This window comes from Prosopis cineraria, unplaced genomic scaffold, assembly GCF_029017545.1.
Source record: "Prosopis cineraria cultivar Desert tree isolate PC_DT_omini unplaced genomic scaffold, ASM2901754v1 PC3, whole genome shotgun sequence".
Lineage (NCBI taxonomy): Eukaryota > Viridiplantae > Streptophyta > Magnoliopsida > Fabales > Fabaceae > Prosopis > Prosopis cineraria.
The window spans coordinates 4,565,460-4,588,719 of NW_026555334.1; the positions used below are offsets into that span (position 1 = coordinate 4,565,460).

Genomic DNA, 23,260 nt, shown 5'->3' on the forward strand with positions numbered 1-23,260 from the left:
TATTATTATTATTTTTTTTTAGCAAAGCCGCAATAATTAAATGAGATGAGTTCTAGTCTGAATTTTTAAGCTGACATTCGAAAGTAATTGTTTGATTGTATGAGAAAATGAAACTTTTAATTTCATAAAGTTGTCTAAATTATTGATTTAATCCATTAAATTTAATTTTTGTCAATTTGATTCCTTATATTTTTTTTTCAATTATTATGTTAGTTCTTTAAATTTTAAAGCACAAATTAACCATTAAATTAATCTATGTATCAAATATGTTGATGATTTGAAAGCATGTATAATTAAATGCGAACAAATTAACACTTAAATGGGTTTAATTTTTATCAATAAAGTGCTTCATGTTGTATTTTATTTTTAGTTTTTAAATCTGACTCTATTTTTTATATCTAAATAATTAATCTTTTATTCATCTACATAACTATCATTAGTATTCCATTATCTATGTTAGTAAATTTTAATAATATTAATTTTCTTTAAATAATAAAGACTAAATTAATAACTAAGGTAAGCTTAAATAATCAAATAGATAAAAATTAAATTTAAGAAATTAAATTGATAACTTAAGAAAACATCATGATTAAAAGTTTTTTGGTTCCTTTATATTTTATACTCTTTTCGGTTATATATATAAGTCTCCTTTTAAAAAGAATTTATGATTTTTTTATAAGTCACTTTACATTAAAAAGTATTTCTTTTAGTTTCATTAATAAGACACATTTTTAAAAGATTTATTTAATTTTATTTATAAGTCACAATGTAATTTTTTAAATAATATTTAAAAAGTATTTTTAAAATTACCTTCATAAAAGAGAAAAAGTACCATAGCATTACTTTTTGGATTTGCTATATAAGGGTATATTTAATTTTTATATATTTTTATTCTTTATATTTTTTTATAGTAGTATTGATAAAATTGATATAAATAACTTATAAAGAAGATCGAAAAATAGGTCATTAATGAATTTCTTTTAATTTTATCTTTTCACACTTTTTAATGACTAGAAAATAAAAAATTACGTAAGAGAGAAAATATTTTTAAAAATAATGCTTTTATTAAAGGAAAGTTGAGAAATTTTTTACGTTTTGAAACAATATCAGTAATTTACCTTCATTTTCTCGATTTTGATAAAGTAATGGAAAATAATTTATAAAAAGGAGTGAAGGGAGTGCAAACTACTCTGAGACATGCGGTTGAAATAGAGAAGCTTACTTTAGAGGCTTGTCACATGAATATCCATTGCTCCTTTTCCTTTTTCATTCCCACATATTGAACAGATAAGATTTCTGGGGTTCCGATTCTTCTGAGTCCTTTTTGTTACGAGAAAGAGTGCGATGATGAAGAAGCTGGCGAAATGGAAGGTAGCCACATTTCTTGCTCTAGCTTTAATAGTAACAGCTTTAATGTCGGCAACTTCTGTAGAAGCCAAGAGTTTCAGAGGCGGCGGAGGTGTTGGCAATCACGGCGGAAGATTCCACCGTCAAGCTGGAGGGAGACGCTCTTCCTCCTCATCGTCCATCTCCGGCGATCAACTTTCCGAATTTACGGTTCGAATACTTTCTGTCATTTTTATGTACTTTGTGGTTTGAAAATGATTTCATTATTTTTATTCGCAGGGTCAACAATTTCTAGTAAATTTGGATTCGTTCAATATTGCGCTATATGCCATTTTTATGTACTTTGTTGTTTAAAAACTGTTTTTTTTTTTTTTTTGCCAATATAGATCGTCTTAGTTTCTAAAAGACATGACCTTCTCGCAAGGGCATCAAATCGTGAAGAATACAAATATCTCTACATGCATGTACTTTAAATCATGAGGTCTAACATGACCCTAATTGAAGGATTAATTTTTTTTTAAGATCTAATCTCTTCATAACCTATCGGTAAGGTTCACTAAACTTAATCAAGTTGGAGCCCATGATTGAGGAAAGTAATTATCTATAAGAGTTGTTGTTGAGGCTTATCCAAAGAGGGCTTCGTACCTCATCCCTATAATGCTCTCTCTTCTCTCTTATATCTTGTTTTACAGACAAGTTATATACAAGGTTATATGATAAATTTACCTTGAAAGTTTTTTGCTAGGTGTAATTGATATTATTAACTTTTAATTAGTGCAATATTATCCTAAAAATTTAAACAATGATGCAATGTCGCCCTGCTATAACATTTGACTACATTGACAATTATTTAAATCTTAAAGGGCAGTTTTGGACTAAAGGTTTGTTTGAAGGAATAATTTGTGTCCTAAACTTTTGATTAGCGGAATATTTTTGGGTCATTAACTTTCAAATAAAAAAAAAAGATTCAATAACTTGTTATAACCCAAAATCAAAGGAAGAATTTAGATTGAATTGCATTAAAATCCTCTAAATCTAGATCTATGTTAGTTTACATTACCCACGGGCAGGTCCAAACAAGATTATATTTAAGCATGTGCAAGATGAGGCCTGCTCATAGGTAGAACAAGGATAAGTCTAGATTTCAAGAGAAAGTTTGTGGAGTGCTTGAGGTAGAGTTGATTTTGCATTAAGGCAATCTCGAGTAAAACTTCAACTAAAAATCTAAAGAAGTGAACCATTTTTAACAATTATAACAAGTTATTAGAATTTTTTTTTGATTTGAATATTGATAGCCTAAAAACATGATTGTTTTAAGAATAAAAGTATAAATTTAGTCATAAATTATTTTTCAATGAACATTGTGTAACCTATACTATTGAGTAGTGAAAAATAATTCACTAACTATTTAAAACTAAGCATCTAACACCTATCATTAAATTTGACTAAAATATGTTAATTTCTTTATGGGGCCACTATGGGGCCACTCAAATTTCACTGTACATTCTCCCCCTCCGATTCTCATCCCTCTCTAACAGTCTGATCTTCTCTAGACTAGGTGATGATAGTGAGATTGAAAAATGGCTGGGTCATTGTTGAATGCCTTCATATCTGATCTCACTCTTAGAGGTCAAGCTTATCACATTGCCAACATAAGAATCAGCGGCAGAACTCGCGCAAAATTTACTTCCTCTCTCTTCCATCTAATCACCTAAAAATCTATATCAGTTTCTCTTGCATTCAGTTTCGCAAGCACCTCTTCATTTGTCCAGCGGTGGAAGCCTGATGCTAGATTTGAAAATGAAGACCTAGAAGAGAGCATCTCCAATAGGACTTACTGGACGAAGAAGATTCATAGACCCTACACCAAGAACCATAATGTCGAGGACATGCTTTGCCTTCTCCACCGTCTCGCCCTTCGTGGGTGCCGCACCGACTCCCTCAATCTCAGTAGCATCGTTCACGCGCTTTGTGATTCCCATCATTTTGTCGAAGCCACCAACAGTTCTCGCTGTTCATTGCTTTCGATTGTGTCCCCGATAATCGGACTTGCAATGTACTTATCGCAAGATTACTTAATTCTCAAAACTCACATAGCACATGTGATTAACAAATAATTTAGTTTTACTGTGAGACTCATGAGGTTAACAAAAAAAGATTAAGTAATTAATAAATCTTGTTAAAATATTAATAAGTAAAATTACGTGATTAATAAGTAATGTAATAATTAAGTGGTTTAAAAATAAAATTTATATGTATATATATATATTATATATATAATTTTATGTATTATATAGTTGAATGAGTTGAATGGCTTGGTAATTCAAAATTTTTTGGTGAGCCAAGGAGTTAATGGGTTCTACATTCACCTTAGCTATCTTTGAAGAATGCAATTCTTTACAATTCTCCAGCCACCATCGGTAGTGGTCCAACCTGCTGCCGAAGCTTTGACAATGGAGATCCAGTGGCTACTATCATCAGTAGGCTTCGGTTACTGACAGTGGTGCTCCAGCAACTGTGGTTGGCATCTTTTTTTAATATTTGAATTGAGGGTATTTTTATTTTTTTTACATTCAACTTATTTTTAATTTAATTTCTGAGGACTGAATTAAACTTTTAAAATTTTTAGGGACCCATCAAAAAATATGTTTCTTCCTAGATTCTTAAATGAAATTTTCTCTATATTTTATATAGATAATTTTAGGATCCACTCTATATTATGTGTGGATAAGTTTCAGGATCAACTTTTCTAAAAATTAAGTTGTTCCTCATACTTCTAAATGTATCACACAATATGTAATTATTTGATTAATTGATGGAGGAAGAAAATAACTGAAGTTCAATAAATAAATACTATATAAAATAAACAAGAGTGTGTATATATATATATATATATGATAGAGATTTCTCAATATTCAAGTGAATATATGGCCATCCCTATTAGAGATGTTCATTGACATGAGCATTAATCTATAATTCAACAATTCTAAAGGCAACTAGCTATCTAGAAAAATATCAAAAGGGACATAATAAGAGAATGAGATAATTGATAGTTTTTTATTTTAATGTGTTGAATACAATTAAGATATTTTTTTATAAAAACACGGATATAACCAACTAAATCAAATAAAAAAATATAAAATAATAATAAAAAAATATTAAAGAAATCAAAAGATATTAAAGAAGCTAAAAATATAAAATTCACATAATTCTTTGATATTCATAACAGTATTTTTACAAATAGGGCCAAGTTTTTTGTGCTTATAAAAATAAATAAATAAATATAAATATAAATATTATTATTTTTTGTTACCATTACTTTTTTTTTGGGGGGGGGGGGGGGTTTATCATTACTCAATTGCATTTGTTTTCGCTAATCGAACTCGTGGCTTGAGTCTTGACAGTGAAATTGCTTTGCTTTCCTTTCCCCAGCCACACGGATTCGAAATGGCAGCCTCGCACCCAGACCCTGGCCCACCCAGCCACCCATAAATTGCAGTTATCTTTTATTATTTTCATAAACATGAACTATTTTCATTATTTATTGTAAGTTAAAATATTAAAACCTTCCTAAATTTTAAAACAATCATAAATAACTTCTCTTATCTTTAAAAGTTTAAAATTAACTCTTCTAACCTCTAATTTTATTTTTCAACATGAGAGTTAAAATGTTATTAAACAAAAATATTATATTATATAACTATTTATAATAAATTTTTTCTATTTTTTGAATAGTTGAGACATTGATATAAAAAAAATATTATTATCACTGTCTAAAATTTAAAATATTTATGTTTATATTAGTTTTATTCATGTTGTTTTGGCATCAATGATGTATGATTTATTGTTTTAAAAGATAAATTTTTATTTATATTTTCATGTTAGATTGATTTCATGCACATAGATAAATATTTAAAATTTTAAATAGTATCATGTTAGAATAATTTATGTTTTAATACTAGAAAACTATGCGCCATTAAAAACAAAAAATAGATAAAACTCACATAAAAGTAAATATTTAAAATTTTATATGGTAATAATAACATTTTTTTCGGCATTATTAATATCTCAACTATCCAAAAAATATAAAAAATTAATTAGCCATAGTTCTACAATATAATATTTTTGTTTAATAACTTTCAGTTGAATGACATTTTAACCCTCATGAAAAAAATAACATAATTAATAATAGAGGGTTTTGAAAAATAAAATTAAAAATTAGGGAATTAATTTTAAACTTTTAAATGTGAGAGTAGTTATATATAGCTTCTCAAAATTCATGAGTGTTTTACGCATTTTAGCCTTTATTTTATATCGAGTTCTAAGGGTTCATTCATTTAAATATATAAGTACCATAATATTGTTCTAATTAAAAAAATTAGATAAAAAGAGATAATTGACTTCTAAATTATATGTCTAGAGTTGGAACTCTAAACTTATTTTTAATGTAATATTTTATTTTAAATTTTAAAAATAATAATATAATTCCTATTTGTTAACAAAAATTAACCTCAATCACTAGTTGTAAAAAATGATAGGAAATAACATTAACATTACAAGAATTTATATTATGTATCCTCTCCAATCCTTATTTAAAAAGCGTCTTTTAGAAGATTTTTTTAATTCTTAATTAATGTACTTGACGTTTATTGACAGTGTTTTCTAAAAAAGTCTTTTTTGTTGCAAGAGAGAATACGATGAAGCTGCTCAGGAAATGGAAGGAGTCACATTGCTTGCTTTAGCTCTAACAGTAACGGCTGCAGTGTCAGCAGCTTCTGTAGAAGCTAAGAGTTTCAGAGGTGGCGGAGGTGGTGGCAATCATAGAGGAAGATTCAGCCATCAAGCTGGAGGAAAGTGGTTTTCCTCCTCATCGTCCATCTCCTACGGTCATATTTCCGAATTTAGATTTATAGTTCGAATACTTACTGCCATTTCTATGTACTTTGTGGTTTGAAAATGGTTTTCATTATATTTAATTTATTCTAAATGTCTATCTCGTAGGGTTAGCTTTCCAATAAATTTGGATTACGTTTGATTGCTCTATGATATTTTTATGTCCTTTGGGGTCTAAAAATTGTATTTTTATAAATATAAATATGACTATAAATACTCTAAATCATGAGATCTAGCACGACTCTAGCTAATTCAAGGATCCAAAATTTTCTTGAGGAGAGTGAGCATCTGCAACACCTTTAGATCCTCTTTCCACATGTAAAGATCCCCATCCACTGATACAACAAAAATCACGAAGAAAAAAACAATATATGTATTTATTTAAAGAACATCTATAAGTAATTGATTAGTCTTTCAACTCTATTTGAGCAACAAAGTGATCAACAAAGCAAGACACTCTAATAGGTGAGTAGTGAGAGGTGTGATCACTATGTCCAAGCTGACCAAACAAGCTATCCCTACAAGTGAATAGACACCTACTATCTGGTGGCTTCAACCAAGTGGCCATGCACGTAGTTCACAGCCAGAGCCAGCTCTGGCATGTTATTGGCTGCATGGTCAAGCCTATGAATCCCATAATCCAGTGAAGCGTAGGATGGGAGGTCATCCACATGTTCAAAGATGGGTAAGAACTAACAACTAGGGTTCAAGTTAGACTCTTGAGATGGATTGTTGTGGCTTCTGCATTCTTGACTTCAAGTGCAATGGCGCAAACTACTAGGCCATGGAAGGTGACGAAAGCAAGACAAAACTCACCGTCAAAGGTGGGGATAAAGGCAATGGAGGTGGGTTGCAAGCTCTCATTGGCGACGATGGAGGGAGAGTACGGAGCAATGAAGATAAAGGAGAGGTCACCGAAATGAAGGAGATAGGAAGCATGAGTAAGGTTGCTAGTAGAAAGGTTGGATTTAGTGACAAGTGGCATACTGAGAGATGTTTCATCAGTTAAGAAGGAGATAGGATTGGTAAGGAGAAAGAGTGAGAGAGTGAAAGAGAAAACATCCGTCAGTGACAAATTAATGGTTGGTGCAAGTTGCTGCGATTTAATTAGTTGATAATTTTTTTTTGCACCACCTCATAATATAGATAATTCAATAATTTTTAAAAATAGTTTGTAACTAAATTTGTATCCTTATCCTTTTTTTTAATATACCTTCATAATAATTTCAACATAGCATTTTCAGTTAAATGTATTGACATTATGTTTATTACCAAAAAAAAATGTATTGATATTATGTTTTTTACAAAATCTACCGAGAGGAACAAGGAGTGTGATTCATATACTTGAGATGACATATCATGGACATATAAATGAAAGCGGGGAAAATGAATGGAGGAATAATGTTCAATTACTGTAATTTTAGGTGAAATGATGTTTAATTACTAAAACAAATAGTTAATCCTTTTTTAGGACCAAATCATTAGGACTTTTCAGATAAGCACTGGATGTCTTTTTAGGATCAATTCTTCCAAGTTTAGGATTCCCTAAGTACTCCACAAACTTTCTTTTGAAGTCTATACTTGCCCTTATTTTGCCTACTCTCCTATGAGCATATCTCAACTTTCATATACTTAAATACAAACTTGTTCAAACCTTCCCGTGGGCAACATAAATAGACTAAATTGGATTTAAACTTAGAGGCATTCAATGTAATTCAACCTAAGATCTTTTTTTGATTTTGAATTATAACAAGTTGTTGAATCCTTCTTTAATTTGAATGTTAATACCCAAAAATATTGCGTCAATCAAAAGTTTAGGGTATAGATAACTCCTTTATACAAAATTCCAGGGCAAAATTATCCTTTTATACTCAAAATAACAGTCAATGTTGGTCAAACATTATTATAAGATGACATTGCACCAATCAAAAGTTAAGAATACTGGTTATACCTAGTGGAACTTTCGAGACAAATTTATCTTTTAACTCTTTAAATTAATAGGTTTAAAATGTTATGTTGTAAATATAAGAAAATTTATAAAATCCCTAGAGAAAATAGTTTTAAAATCTAGATCAGACTAACTAGTTCAATCAATTAGATTGAAAACTAGCTCTTAGTCTGATCCAATTAATCCTTTAAATCAAATAAATGACAAATCAACAACAACTGGTTAATACATATTTTATTATTGTATTTATGGATATATATATATATATAACTGCGTGGGAATGTTGTTATGCCCATTAAGGCCTTGTTTATCGTTTTTTTTCTAAGAAAATGTTTGAAATTTTCTAGCATGCTTGTTGCTCTTTAAAATCAATTATATAGTAGTTTGTTCATCTAAAGCAAGCTAGTGATTGTAAATGATGGATATTTGAAGAATTGTCTTTTGACATAATTATGATTCTTTTCACACATGCTTGAGTTTATTTGAACTGTATAAAATAATTTTTTATCCTTTTTCAAACATGCTTAACTTTTGACTTATTTTTGATATGCGATGCAAAAGAGGAAATAAGGTCGTTGGTGATATGATTGATACATTAGGGTTGAGATTTATGATTCTAATTGCCATAAGGTTGTTGGTGATATGATTGATACATTAGGGTTGAGATTTATGATTCTAATTGCCATATGGTATGCCTCAACTAAACGCTTAGTGGTTGGCTTCTCTCTATAGTTCCCTATTTCCTTAGTACAGGTTTGGGACAATAGGCACCTCCTTTTAAGGAGAGGAGTCTTAGTTTGAAGGCAATATACTTTTAATCAGGTGTATTCTCAATCTAGTAGAAATAAAGTGCAAACAGGGTGAGATATAAGGGTGAGATAGGGTTAAGTATTACTTGTTAAATTATATTTTGAACTATATCACTGTTGATTGGAAAAACTCATTCCCTATTTTGTGAACTCTTTATGGAAGGTTTGCAAAAATTGCACTTATGTTTATGAATATGCTTGCAAACTAGTTTCAAATGATATATTGATGTATGTTAGAATATTTAATTGTCATTGAAATGTTAGATCTCATATGTTACCTCTTGCTATTTTCAGGTGAACTGTCCGGTAGACTTGCGGGGAAGGTGCTAGAATAGTAAGCTCAAACGTCTTGTTTTGTTTGGCTTGGCACATGTGGTTGTAATTTTATTGTTCTGTTGCCATGACTTTGGATTGTGATTTTTATAATAAAATAATTTGAGTAGTTGATTATTTGCAAATTTTCTTTTGAGGTACGTCATTTGAGAAAAGATTATTAAATTTGATATTCAACATGAATTGTTGAAGTGTAAAATGTTATGGGCTAAGCCCAATTTATGTGATAGTATTTATTTAGTTTATACTGGAATCTATTTAAGTTTCATATTGTTAAATTGTTGGGCTTGTTGTGAATTGTTTATTGGGTTTCAAATACCTTAAGTCTAGTGATGATTATTATTAGGATGCTATTGTTTTTATTTGATAGATTTTTGGAAAAGTATTTGTGAAAATAATGTGGGAAGTCTTTGTTCTTGTAAAATTATTGTAACTATTTTATCTAAGATTTTAGGTTGTTATAAAGGTAGACTAATGAGGTTAGAGATGCAGGAAGGGACAGAATAAAAGGCAATAGATCATTCACTAGACGCAACAATGAGGGTATGAATTCCCCTTTCCTTTAAGGAAGAAGCATCTCTTCTCTCAACACTACAAGTGACCAGTGATTTTCTTAGCGTCGCCATCAACATAGCCAATATCACAAACTGATTCTGATTTTGCCGAGCTTGTCTTTTTCCTCTGACAAATTTCAATCTAGGGTTTTAAATGACAACTTTTAACTGTTACCCATGTTTTTTCTATTAAAGACCACCTCACTTTAAATGATGTTTTGTACGCTCCTAGTTTATGTTTTAACTTAATTTCTATATCTCAGTTAACTGGAGATGCATCTTGTATTGTTTCATTCTATTCTAAAATCTATGTTGTGTAGGACATCAGCAATAGGACGATTATAGACATTGGCAAGCTCCATAATAGATTGTATTTTTTAAAGAGAGACTTGAATATGAAAAATGAATCTTTTCTTGATATCTGTAACAATGAGTGTGTGTCTCAAAGTTTGAAATGGCACCATATGTTAGGCCATGATTCTTTCTATGCTATTAAGCATCTTCATACTCTTAACAATAATATTGTCAATTTTAATTCCAAAACCTGTGATGTTTGTGTTTAGGCTACACAGCCTCACCTTCCTTTAATGAAAAGCAATAAAAAATCATTTACTTGTTTCTATTTGCTGCACATGGATGTATGGGAACCTTATAAAATTCTGACACATTCAATATTTTTTAACTATTGTAGATGATTTTTCACATGGAACTTGGGTAATATTGCTCAAACATAAGAGTGAACTTTCAGGACATATAAAAACATTTTTTTTGGCTCTTGTTGAAATCAATTTAATAGCAATGTAAAGATTATATGAAGTGACAATGGTACTGAGTTTCTTAACCATGAAAATCATTTTTTATTTGAAGAAAAGGGCATTATTCACTAAACTTCATGTCCCTACACCCCTGAACAAAATGGGATAGTTGAGCATAAATACAGGCATATATTAGAGGTTACTTAAAGTTTAATTTTCAATCTAGGGTTCCTTTAAAATTCTAGGGAGAGTTCATTAAAATTGCTGTTTATCCTATTAATAGAACCCTCAGCAAGATTTTACAGTATAAAACTCCTTTTGAAATTATTTATAATCCTATACCTGACTTAAGTCATTTAAAAATTTTCGATTGCCTTTCCTTTGCTTCTAGATTGCATGATATTGATAAATTAGAACCAAATCTGATCCTTGTGTTTTCTTAGGCTATCCTGGAACTAATATAATAAAGGGTATCTCTTATATAATCTAAAGCCTAAATTCTTATTTGATAGTAATCTTTTAAAGATTCTATGGGTATAACTCAAGGGAGAGATTCCTTCCCGTCGTTAGATCCTATCATATATAAGCCTGACCTCGAATTACATAAAGAAGTTCAAGATAATGAAACACCTACTCTAGTACCTACAAATAACAATTCAAATGCAAAAAATCCAACAACACAGCACCACACTCCACCTTCAACAACACGGCCAATAAGGGAAAGACAAATTCCAAGTTAGATGTGAGACTATGAGTGTTCTGGGGTACTAACTTTGCCTTTATCAGCAAGTACACTATACAAGCTATCCAGCAAGTCTAATCAACACATAAAATGGGAGTATCTACTCTTTATCCAATTCAAGCCTATTTATCCTATGCTTATTTATCTTCTAGTTATAAGGCTTATATTTCAAATACTAATTTGATTTTTGAACCATGTTCTTATAATGATGCTATCAAAGATCCTCAATGGGTTCAAGCAATGCAAGATGAAATAGACGCCTTAGAAGCCAATCACACTTGGGATGTGGTAGATCTTCCAAAAGGATTCAAGGTTAAATACAATGTTGATGGGAGCTTAGATAAATTAAAGGCGAGATTGGTAGCAAAAGGCTATAGCCAAAAAGAAGGCATTGACTATCCTAAAACATTCTTAGATTCTCAAAATGATGACTCTACAAATTGTCCTTAAGCTAGCTGCAGTACATAGATGGCCCATCTTTCATATGGATGCACACAACGCCTTCCTTTAAGGGGACCTTGATGAAGAAATTTTCATGCATAAGCCTTAAGGGTTTGAACAATCTAACCCTCATTAGGTTTGCAGGCTTGTTAAGTCCTCTTATGGATTTAAGCAAGCCTTTAAGCAGTGGAATGTCAAATTAACTGAGACCTTACTTACTAGAGGTTTTAGACAGAGTAAATATGATTACTCTCTTTTCATAGAATGACAAGGGGAGAATATGGTTATAGTAATTGTATATGTGGATGATTTAGTTATTACTAGAAATAGTTTAGAAGAAATAAAAAGTTCAAGACTCATCTTCATAATAATTTCGAGATTAAGGATTTAGGTGTCTTAAGATACTTTCTTGGGTTAGAGGTTGCAAAATCCAGTAAAGGAATTGTCTTGAATTAGTGAAAATGTGTTTTAGATCTGCTTAATGATACAAGTATAAGTACTGTAAAGCCCATTAGTACTCCAATGGAGCAGAATATTCACTTGACACATGATATTCAAAAGGACAAGAAAGCTGGTTCAAATGGTAAGAAAAGGAGGAAATGAAAGATTGATTATTTTCTGTATAACCTTAGATCTTGTAGACAATTGATTGGGAGATTCTTATTCCTCACTCTAACTAGACCTGATATTTTTTTTCCTGTATAGGTGCTGAGCCAATTTATGCAAAAGCCGAAAAAGTCTCACATGGATGCTGCTTTAAGAGTAGTCAAATACTTAAAAATAAATCCAAGACTTAGGATCCTATCATCATCATCATCAAGGGACATGGAATTGATATCTTATTGTGACTCAGATTAGGGGCCATACAGAAGAATTTGATTTGAAGTGGTAACAATGAGACTTCTTTTTTAAATTTATTGAAAATATATTGAATTGGATATTCATACATTAATGAAGGTGATGATTTAGGTGTATTTAAACATAAATATTTTTTAAAAAATAAAAATAAAAAACCCACCAGTAAATAGATGTAACTCTTTTGGCCACAAACTCCTCGTGACCATATGGCTATGGTTGAACAACTATAGAAAACGACATGAACTGATCAGCCTATCTATGACACCCATAATCAAACAAAACCCTAAAATGCCATTTCGTCGCTCTCCTTAATTGATTTGTTGTCATTTATTCCATGCTTGGATTCTGAATTAGGTATCTATATTTTAACCTATTCTCAAAAAGAGAAATTTTAACTATTTAATAATTCTAGTGCTTTAAATTTTGTTTATTTTAAATAATGTCTTTTTGAGAGGAAAAAGTTTAGGATGACTTCCTGAATGCTCAAAGAATAATTACATAATATAAAAACTTATAGATTACTTATTAGTAAAGTTTCTGTACTCGATCATCAATTTGATTAACTTGTAAACACAAGTTTTCTATTGTAAATGATAGGTGATCAAGTTTAATATTTATCTTTTCTATGTCTCACATATTAATGATCACTTTATTTAGGATTGTATCCCTAAAATATGTTGTCTCTCTTGTGACTATTATTTCTGAAATGATTCTAATGACAATGACTATAACTCCAGAAAAATTCCAGCACCTAAAGTTTATGAATTTCAACTTAGAATATGCTTATTCTATGTTTATGCATTTTTTTTAACAATCCAAAAAACTAACCTCTAGTTATATTCAACCCCATAATATAAACTTGAAATTTACAACTTCATAAGAACTTCAAACATTAGAACTTCTGGGAATTTTTCCGGTACATCCATATACTAGTTTTAAATAAGGGTAAATGAGAAATTTTGCCTTAAAAATTTTCCACTTGATACACCTAATATGTTTAACTTTTAATTGGTACAATATTGTCCTAGAAATTTTAAAAATTGTGCAATTTCATTATATAATAACATTTGATCATGAATTGTTAGTTGAAAAATTTTGACTCGAGTTAAAAAGCAGTTTTGATTTAAAAGTTTGCTTGAAGAAGTAATTGGTATCCTGAATTTTGATTCATATAAAATTTTGAGTAATCAATTTTTAAATCAAAATAAGGATCCAGATTCCTGTTAACATAAAATCAAAAGAAGCTTTTGAGTTGAATTATGCTAAATGCCCATGAGTAAAAATCTAAGCTAGTCCACATTGCCAACAGGCTAGTCTAAATAAGTCTATATTTACTCACATTTAAGCCTAATCAAGCCAAGACCTTCTTATGAATACATGTTTGGATTTGTTCATGAGCAAAATAAGGGCAAGTCAAGACTTTGCTTGAGGGAAAGTCCATGAAGTGCTCGAGAAGAGCTAATTTTGTGTCTAAGCAATCTCAAGTAAGGTTTCTTATCAAAATGAGAAAATATGAACCATTTTTTAATCCTGATAACATATAATTAGATTTTTCTTTTAATTGAACATTGATAACCCAAAAACTTTATGTCAATTGAAAGTTTAGAATTTCAATTGCTCTTTTAGAAAAAACTCCCAAGTTAATATTACTCTTTAATTCTAGTCAACAATTTTCAACTAATAGTGGTCAACCATTACTACAGAGCAATATGGCCAATTTTTTAAACTTGTAGGTTTCAATTAAAATTTAAGGATATCAATTGTACCTAAAAAAAATTCAAAAATAAATATGTCTTTTAACCCTTAAAATTTAAATTGACTTGAAATTTACAACTTCATAAGAATTTCAAATATGAGTGTGTTTGGTTAGAGGTTTTTGGAGGAGAGGGAAGGTGAGGGGAGTTGCTCTCCCTCTTTTTGTTTGGTTAGTATTTAATAAAAGGAGAGGGGAGCTCTTCATTTGTTTAAAAAATTCTAGAAATTTTCCTTATGAGTACCCACATACTAATTTAAAATTTAAATTAGATTTATTTCTCTTGTGATGCATATGACATTTTAATATTTAAAAGATAAAATTAAATGAAAAATTATTTTATATAAATTAAATTTAAATAAAAATATATTCTATTTTAAAATTTGTTTTGGTCATGCATATTAAATATATAAATAATAACTTATTTATTTTTTATAACTTTTTGAGATATTTGTTTATTAATTTATAATCAATTAATTATCAAAATTAACTTTTATTAATAATAAAGAGTTAAATTGTATCATTTTTAAAATTAATATAAGGACAAACCTAGATGTATTGTGAGGCAGGCTACCACCGCCCCTTCATATATATTATGTAAGTGTGTATTGTGCTTGGGGATGGGTGGTCTTCCCACCATTTCTTAAAAAAAAAAAAATTACTCTTCCCACACTTACATATATAATTATACTTTCTTATTTATATAGTACTCTCCTCTATTTAAAAATATAATATATTTTTAAAAAAATTATATATTTAAAAATACAAGATATTTTTAGTTTATAATATGTAATTAATGATTTATTTTACAAAAATATCCTTAATAAATATATCACTTAACCTTTTACTTTTAAATAATAAACTTAAGGGCAAACATGAAAAGATGATATCAATTTAAAGATAATTAAATAACTTATTGGGAAGTGTAATTTGGTTAAAATTAATTTATATTTTTAAATAGAAGGAGTATTATTGATGCATGATGAATGTTAAATTTTTATTAGTAAAAAATGAAACTTAATATCTATGTCATATATACTAGCTTTTGTAGTGTCTGAATATCTCAATTCATATAGACAAGTAAAGTAATGTATGCGTACCTGAAGAATCCATGAGTGCTAGAGAGATCTCGATTACCTCGAGTATAGGCAGGTACACAACCCTCAAGTCCCCACAGCCTTCAGAGAGTTCAGAGATAATGGAAGTAGAAGAAAATGAGTCGTGTGTTTGTGGTTACCGACTAATCGTCTTATATAGATCAGATCGGTAACCGCCTTATTAATATAATTAAATAATTATATTATCTATTATCTCTGACTCAGTCAGTTAAGAGATAGGAAATAACTGACGGCTACTGGGTTGTGGGTTGGGCCTCTGCCCATTGGGCTCACTTGTGTGGTCCACCTATCACGGTCCACACAAGATCATAAGGACCAATTTATTGGGCTTATTAATTAATACTAATTCATAACTAATATTCCAACAATCTCCCACTTGAATTGCATTAATTAAGCAAGTTGTATAAACAAGCCACAAACAAATTCAGAAAATGAAACTCCACAAAATCACTGAATCCTATGGGGAAACAAGTGATATAATATCTCATAATCTGAGTAAAATATGAAATTTTATTTCAAACACAGCTCAGTAAGATAACAACATAAATCACTGATTCCTATGGGGAAACAAGTGACATGTATAGCGTACCACAACAAAATCATTGAATCCTATAGGGATACAAATGATATAGACGCATCTAACTGAACTGAACATAATTCACAGAAGAAAACAAAGCCTAAAGAGAAATTGCAACAAAGAAGGTTCTCAAACTCCCACTAAACTAGGGCATCAAAGGAATTCATAATACCCATACAAGTTACATGATTTTGAAAAACTTCTACAGGTAAGCCCTTAGTCAGCGGATCTGCAAGCATCTGCATGCCAGGAATGTGTACCACACAGGTTTGAGACTTAGCAATTTTCTCTTTCACAAACATAAGTTTGATATCAAAATGCTTTGTACGACTGGAATTTATGTGATTGTTAGCATAGTATACTGCAGATTTGTTATCACAATAAATGGTTAGAGGACGTGATATTGACTCAACTAGGTGCATGCCAGATATCAACTTCCTCAGCCATATAGCGTGACGTGTAGTCTCAAAGCAAGCAATATACTCAGCTTCCATAGATGAAACTGCCGTAAGTGTCTGTTTCACACTCTTCCAAGAGACAGCTCCTCCAGACAACATGAAAATATAGCCAGTCGTGGATTTACGATCATCCAGACAAGAGGCAAAATCTGAATCTGAAAAGCCAACAATCTCAAGATCTTCTGATCCCTTAAAGTCATAATCAGAATACCCAACAACCTCAAGAGAATTTGACCTTCTGTAAGTCAACATATGATCCTTTGTACCTTGAAGATACCTCATAACTTTCTTAGCAGCCTTCCAATGATCTAGACCTGGATCATTTAAGTATCGACCCAACACTCCAATGGCAAAGGCTATATCTGGTCGAGTACACACTTGAACATACATAAGGCTGCCGACAGCGGAAGCGTATGGTATCTTTCTCATTTCAGCCCTCTTCTTATCATCCTTGGGACACTGTGACTTTGACAACAGCTCACCTTTCTGTACAGGAGCAGGTGAAGGAGAACATGAATCTATTTTGAATCTCTTAAGTACCCGCTCAATATAAGTGGCCTGTGATAAACCAAGAATACCACGAGATCTATCACGATGAATTTGTATCCCAAGAACAAAGGAGGCTTCACCCATATCCTTCATGTCAAAATGGCAAGACAATAGGTGCTTTATCTCATTGAGGAAATTTATTGAATTGCTGGCTAATAAGATATCATCAACATAGAGAACAAGAATGGCAAAATTGTTCCCATCAAACTTCTGATAGATGCACTGATCTGAGACATTCTCAACAAAATCGAGAGAGGTGATAACTTCATCAAATTTCAGATACCACTGCCTAGAGGCTTGTTTTAGACCATAGATGGATCTCTTTAATCTGCACACTAGATGTTCTTTACCGGATTCAACAAAACCATCAGGTTGTGTCATGTAGACTTCTTCATACAAATCGCCATTCAAGAACGCAGTCTTGACATCCATCTGGTGAAGATTAAGATCAAGCTGTGCAACTAAAGCCATTACCACTCTAAAAGCATCTTTAGTGGATACCGGAGAGAAGGTTTCTGTGTAATCAATACCTTCTTTCTAGTTGTAGCCTTTAGCTACAAGTCTGGCTTTATATCTATCAATTTCACCCCTAGCTCCTCGTTTTGTTTTAAAGACCCACTTGCAACCCACTGGTTTAAACCCCTTTGGTAGCTCTACAAGCTCCCATACGTGATTGCGGTACATAGAGGCAATTTCTTCACTCATAGCCTCCAACCATTCAGAAGAATGCGAGCTAGAAATAGCCTCCTGGTAACACATTGGGTCTAAGCTATCAATAGCATCTGAATCAAATTCCTGCAAATATACCATGTAATCATCTGGAATAGCAGACCTGCGAACCCTTTGGGACCGTCTCGGTTCAACAACCATGTCCCTATCACCCTCTAAAGGTGGTTCATCTTGAGCTTCATTCTGATCCACGGCATTATTTCTGTCAACATGAGGAGTTGTCAAGATAGGCATAGGCAAAATGCTACTTTCGTCATGCAAGGTAATATGTCTAGGCACAGAGCTCCCACTGTCTAAGGCATCTTCAAAGAAGTAAGCTCGGTCAGATTCAATTACCCTAGTAGTGTGATTTGGACAATAGAATCTGTACCCACGAGATCCGATGCAATAGCCAATAAAGAAACCATCAACAGTTTTAGCATCAAGCTTCATCTGTTGTGGATTGTAAGGTTTTACCTGTGCTTTATAACCCAAACTCGCATATGTTTCAGCGCAGGAGTCCTTCCAAAATACAACTCATATGGAGTCTTTGGAACTGACTTACTAGGAACTTGATTCAAAATATAAACAGCAGTTTTGAGTGCATCACCCCACAAGAATTCCGGCAGTGAGGAGTGACTGATCATGCTCCTAACCATATCCATGAGAGTATGATTTCGCCTTTCTGCAACCCCATTTTGCTGTGGGGTGCCAAGCATAGTATACTGAGCTTCAATGCCATGCTCTTGAAGGTACAAAGCAAATGGCCCAGGGTTCCTGCCAGTCTCAGTATATCTCCCATAAAATTCTCCTCCTCTATCAGATCTCACACACTTGATCAACTTGCCAGATTTCAATTCGACTGCTGCTTTAAAGGTCTTGAATGCATTAAGGGACTCGCCCTTTTCACGCAAGAGTTCAATCCATCCATGACGAGAGTAATCATCCGTGAAGGTGATGAAATATCTGAAACCACCCATAGCCGGAGGCGTGATAGGTCCACAGATATCAGTATGGATTAGGTCTAAAATATTTTCAGACCTCTTTGCCCCTTTGGTTCTAGCTTTAGCAGGGAATTTTCCCTTTATACAGTCAACACAAGTCTCAAAATCTGAGAAATCAAGGTCTCGTAAGACACCTTGCTTGATCATGCGTTCCAATCTCTCTCTAGAGATATGACCCAAACGACGATGCCATAACATAGAGGAATTATCATTGGGCCTTTGACGTTTATGCCCAATAGCAGCATTGACATGAAGATTAGGAAGTTCAAGTGACCAATCATTCAATCGATATAAACCATATATCAAGGAAGCGACACCAACATTAATGGAATCAAAACAAATGTCAATTTTCCCATTTCCTTAGAAGAATGAATAGCCACAAATATCCAATGCAGAAGTTGAAATTAAATTCCTCTTCGCAGAAGGTACATAAACAACATTGTTCAAATGTAAAACATGACCAGAATTTAAATACAAAGAAATAGTTCCAATGCATTCAACTGATGCCTTACTCCCTGCTATGCCAAAGACTGACCTCTGTGCCTCACTTGGAACCTTCTGGTTTCTTAGCCCCTGTAGAGAATTCACAACATGTACAGTGGCACCAGAATCCAGCCACCATGAGTCAAAGGAAGTTTCAATGGTGTTAGATTCAAAACAAACTAGAGCTAGAGGGGCAATTTGAAGAGTTGTACCTTCACTTTCTTGTTTGTTCTTCAATTTGAAGCAATTAGCTTTAATGTGACCCGGTTTCTTGCAATAATTACATAACCCTTTAAAGGGTTTCTTCCTCGACTTCTCACTCTTATCACCATCCTTCTTAAAGGTTGGATTATTAGGCTTTAGTGCATCATGCTTCTTCCCCTTTTTCTTATGTGACCCTCCAGATTTGCTGCTAGAGCCATGGGAAACATAGTTTATTGAGTGAGAGGAATTCTTCTTTATAGCTTCCTCTTCTTGAGTGACTATCGATATCATCTGGTCAACAGACCATTCAGCTTCTTGTGAGTTGTATGAAGTCCTCAAGAATGCGTACTCTGATGGCAGTGATTGAAGAACACGGTAAACTAAGGTGCTTTCACCCAAATCAATCCCATATGACTTAAGCTTGTTATAGTAATGAACAAGTTTCAGAATGTGCTCCCTGACACTAGAAACTCCGTCGTATCGAGTATTGTCAAGAAGTGACAGATAGTAGTTCTTTTGAGTCTTGTCAAGCTTCTTGTATTTGTTACCAATAGCTTTCAAGTACTCCACTACAATATCATTTTCAGGAATGCTGTCCCTAATTCCCTTTTCAATTGTGTACTTGATGATCGCTAGACAGATCCGGTTGGACTCACTCCATTGTTTATGGAAGGCTATTTCAAAAGCACTGGACTCGGAAGAGAGATCCACAGGCTTGGGCTCTCTCAGAGTTAAATCTTTCTCAGAAATGGTCAGATACATATTGAGGGACTCTTTCCAGTCATCATAGTTAGTCCCATTAAGAGCCTTCACAAAGGATAGTTGCGTAAAAGCAGAAACTAAAATCACAAAACAGAAAATGGGAAATATTAATTATGCGTGCACAACATAATTATAAAACAGAATTCCCAACAAGCGATTATCAATTATGCAACTATAACCATGCACCAAGAAGGCTCATATACCATAAAAATTTAGCTCACACAAAAGTCCATACAAAATAATGCATTAAACATTTCCATACCTATAGGGTACAATAAATATCTAATACATTAAAAGAGTGCTATTAGCCTATTCTCAAAGCCAGCCATCAAAATCACATTAATAATGTCATACCTATGGGGTATGTCCATTATCAATGCTACAAGATCCTAAATATCATCAATAATTTACAAAGTCACAAACTTTATGACTTTAGGACAAAACAAAATAATTTTAAAGTCCTTAAAGTCTTTTGGGAATTAAGGAACAAATTTAGGACTTGAGTGAAATTTTGAAAGGTTATCAGGGGCAAATAAGTAATTCTGAAAGCGATTTGGGTCAAATCTGAAATTCTGGAAGTTAAGGGACTATACTGTAATTTACAGAAACATCATGGGCCTAATTCGTAAATTCAATAAATTTTGGGCCAAAGGAGGTAATTAAAACTGGGGACAAAACGCAATTAACAGAATTGATTTTTTTTTTGGTACTACTGGGCCGAGAGTAAAGCCCAATACTGTTAAGTGAAACTGCGGCCCATTCTTCCTCCCTTTCCCTTTTTTTTTATGATCTGGGCCCAAATGAAATTTTGGGCTCAAAACCATAAAACCGAATCCCTAGGATCCGGTTTCATGACCCTGTTGTAGCCTCCTTTGCTGCCGCGAGCCAGAACAGCCATCGGGGTGGGCGTCGAGCGACGGTAACGTGAACCTGAGGAGGGGAGAAAACGCCGGAGATCGAGATAGGGAGACTCCGGTGACTCCTCCACGCTCACCGCACCAGTCCAGATTGAAGATCTGAAGGTCGCGTGTTCGCCTCTCTCACCCCACCAGTCCAGATTACGCCAGTCCAGTGCTTCTGAAATAGCCTTCCATAAACAATGGAGTGAGTCCAACCGGATCTGTCTAGCGATCATCAAGTACACAATTGAAAAGGGACTTAGGGACAGCATTCCTGAAAATGATAATGCAGTGGAGTACTTGAAAGCTATTGGTAACAAATACAAGAAGCTTGACAAGACTCAAAAGAACTACTATCTGTCACTTCTTGACAATGCTCTGATACCACGTGTAGTATCTGAATATCTCAATTCATATAGACAAGTAAAGTAATGTATGCGTACCTGAAGAATCCATGAGTGCTAGAGAGATCTCGATTACCTCGAGTATAGGCAGGTACACAACCCTCAAGTCCCCACAGCCTTCAGAGAGTTCAGAGATAATGGAAGTAGAAGAAAATGAGTCGTGTGTTTGTGGTTACCGACTAATCGTCTTATATAGATCAGATCGGTAACCGCCTTATTAATATAATTAAATAATTATATTATCTATTATCTCTGACTCAGTCAGTTAAGAGATAGGAAATAACTGACGGCTACTGGGTTGTGGGTTGGGCCTCTGCCCATTGGGCTCACTTGTGTGGTCCACCTATCACGGTCCACACAAGATCATAAGGACCAATTTATTGGGCTTATTAATTAATGCTAATTCATAAATAATATTCCAACAGCTTTCTCATTAGATTGATTATTGATGCTTTAGATATTAGTTTTATTATATTGTAAGAGTATTTTAATAAAATTTTTACTTCTGAATTTAAAAAAGTAAATTACAAACATATATAACAACCTTCATTTAACTGTGGCCCCCTTAAATAATTTATATAATAAATAAGTTTATATTTTATAGTGTTGTCAAATTTAAAGTTTGTAAATAATTTATTCATTTACCTTTTCAATTAATATCACACTTTCACTTTTTATTTTCAGTGGTTGAGATTGTGGGTTGTTAACACTAAAGCCAACCCACATCACGAGGTGTCCTTAGCTTTTTCGGTTAGGAGATTTTGCTCAACCAAACGCACGGGAGCTCATGTTTTGATTCTTAATTGGGCATCAAAATCTAATCATTATATTATCTCCACAAACTAAAGGAAAACGAACAATAAAATTTTTCTAAATTATATAAATAATAATTTAATTTATTAAAATATCATAATCTATCTTAATAAATTATAAATTAAAATAATTATTTTATTTTTATTGATAAGTTGTGACTTCTTATTTAATTCTTGCAATTCTTTGAATAAAAATTGTAATTGAAGTTTATTATTTTGAGAATTTATTTTTCAGTAATAGAAATTACACTTGATAAGTTAAAATTTCTTATTCAATTTTTATTATTTACAAAATAAAAATTATTATTTCTTAAACAAAAGTTACAATTGGAGCATATTTTTTCATAACAAAAATTACACTTAACAAGTTATAATTTGTTGTCCAAATCTTTTGATTTATAGAATAAAAATTATTATTCCTTAAGCAAATGTTATTATTGGATCTTGTTATTTTCAAAAAGGATAAAATAGTCATTTTACTTTAAAATGTATTGATATAAAAGCCTCTAAAAATTTTAATAAAATTATAATATTTTGAAGGATCGGATGATTATTTATATAGTTCAGAGAATTTTATTGTACTTTTTCTAAAGTAAAAGTTAAACAATAAAATGTTCTATTTTATAATTTATTATTTAGCTTTGTATTCTAGTCTATAATTTATTTTTTTATATATAAAAAATACAAGTAATAAAGATAGGTTTCATGAACTTGTTTAATCATATCAAAGAAACAAATAACAAAATTAAAAGAAAATTAAGTAAAGTGTTCGAGACGTTTCATTGATGTTAGATTGAGACATGTTTGGTTGTACGTTTAGAACACATAATTTACGATAAGGATTTCTAT

The 23,260-nt window shown here is 31.9% G+C and overlaps 1 protein-coding gene across 2 annotated transcripts; it reads left to right on the forward strand.

The window, feature by feature from the left end:
- Nucleotides 1–1,208: 1,208 nt before the first annotated feature.
- LOC129307284 (uncharacterized) lies at nucleotides 1,209–9,374 on the forward strand. 2 transcript variants are annotated; one of them, XR_008592330.1, is made up of 3 exons: nucleotides 1,209–1,557; nucleotides 3,694–3,867; nucleotides 6,035–6,294. XR_008592330.1 is itself a non-coding variant. In XM_054948206.1 (3 exons), the coding sequence occupies exons 1-3, from the start codon at nucleotides 1,345–1,347 to the stop codon at nucleotides 9,330–9,332; spliced, it is 453 nt and encodes a 150-aa protein (XP_054804181.1). In that variant the 5' UTR covers nucleotides 1,209–1,344; the 3' UTR covers nucleotides 9,333–9,374. The 2 variants fall into 2 exon arrangements, 1 of the variants encoding a protein (XP_054804181.1); XM_054948206.1 differs by lacking the exon at nucleotides 3,694–3,867 and adding an exon at nucleotides 9,292–9,374 and having other exon boundaries at nucleotides 6,035–6,233.
- Nucleotides 9,375–23,260: the final 13,886 nt, after the last annotated feature.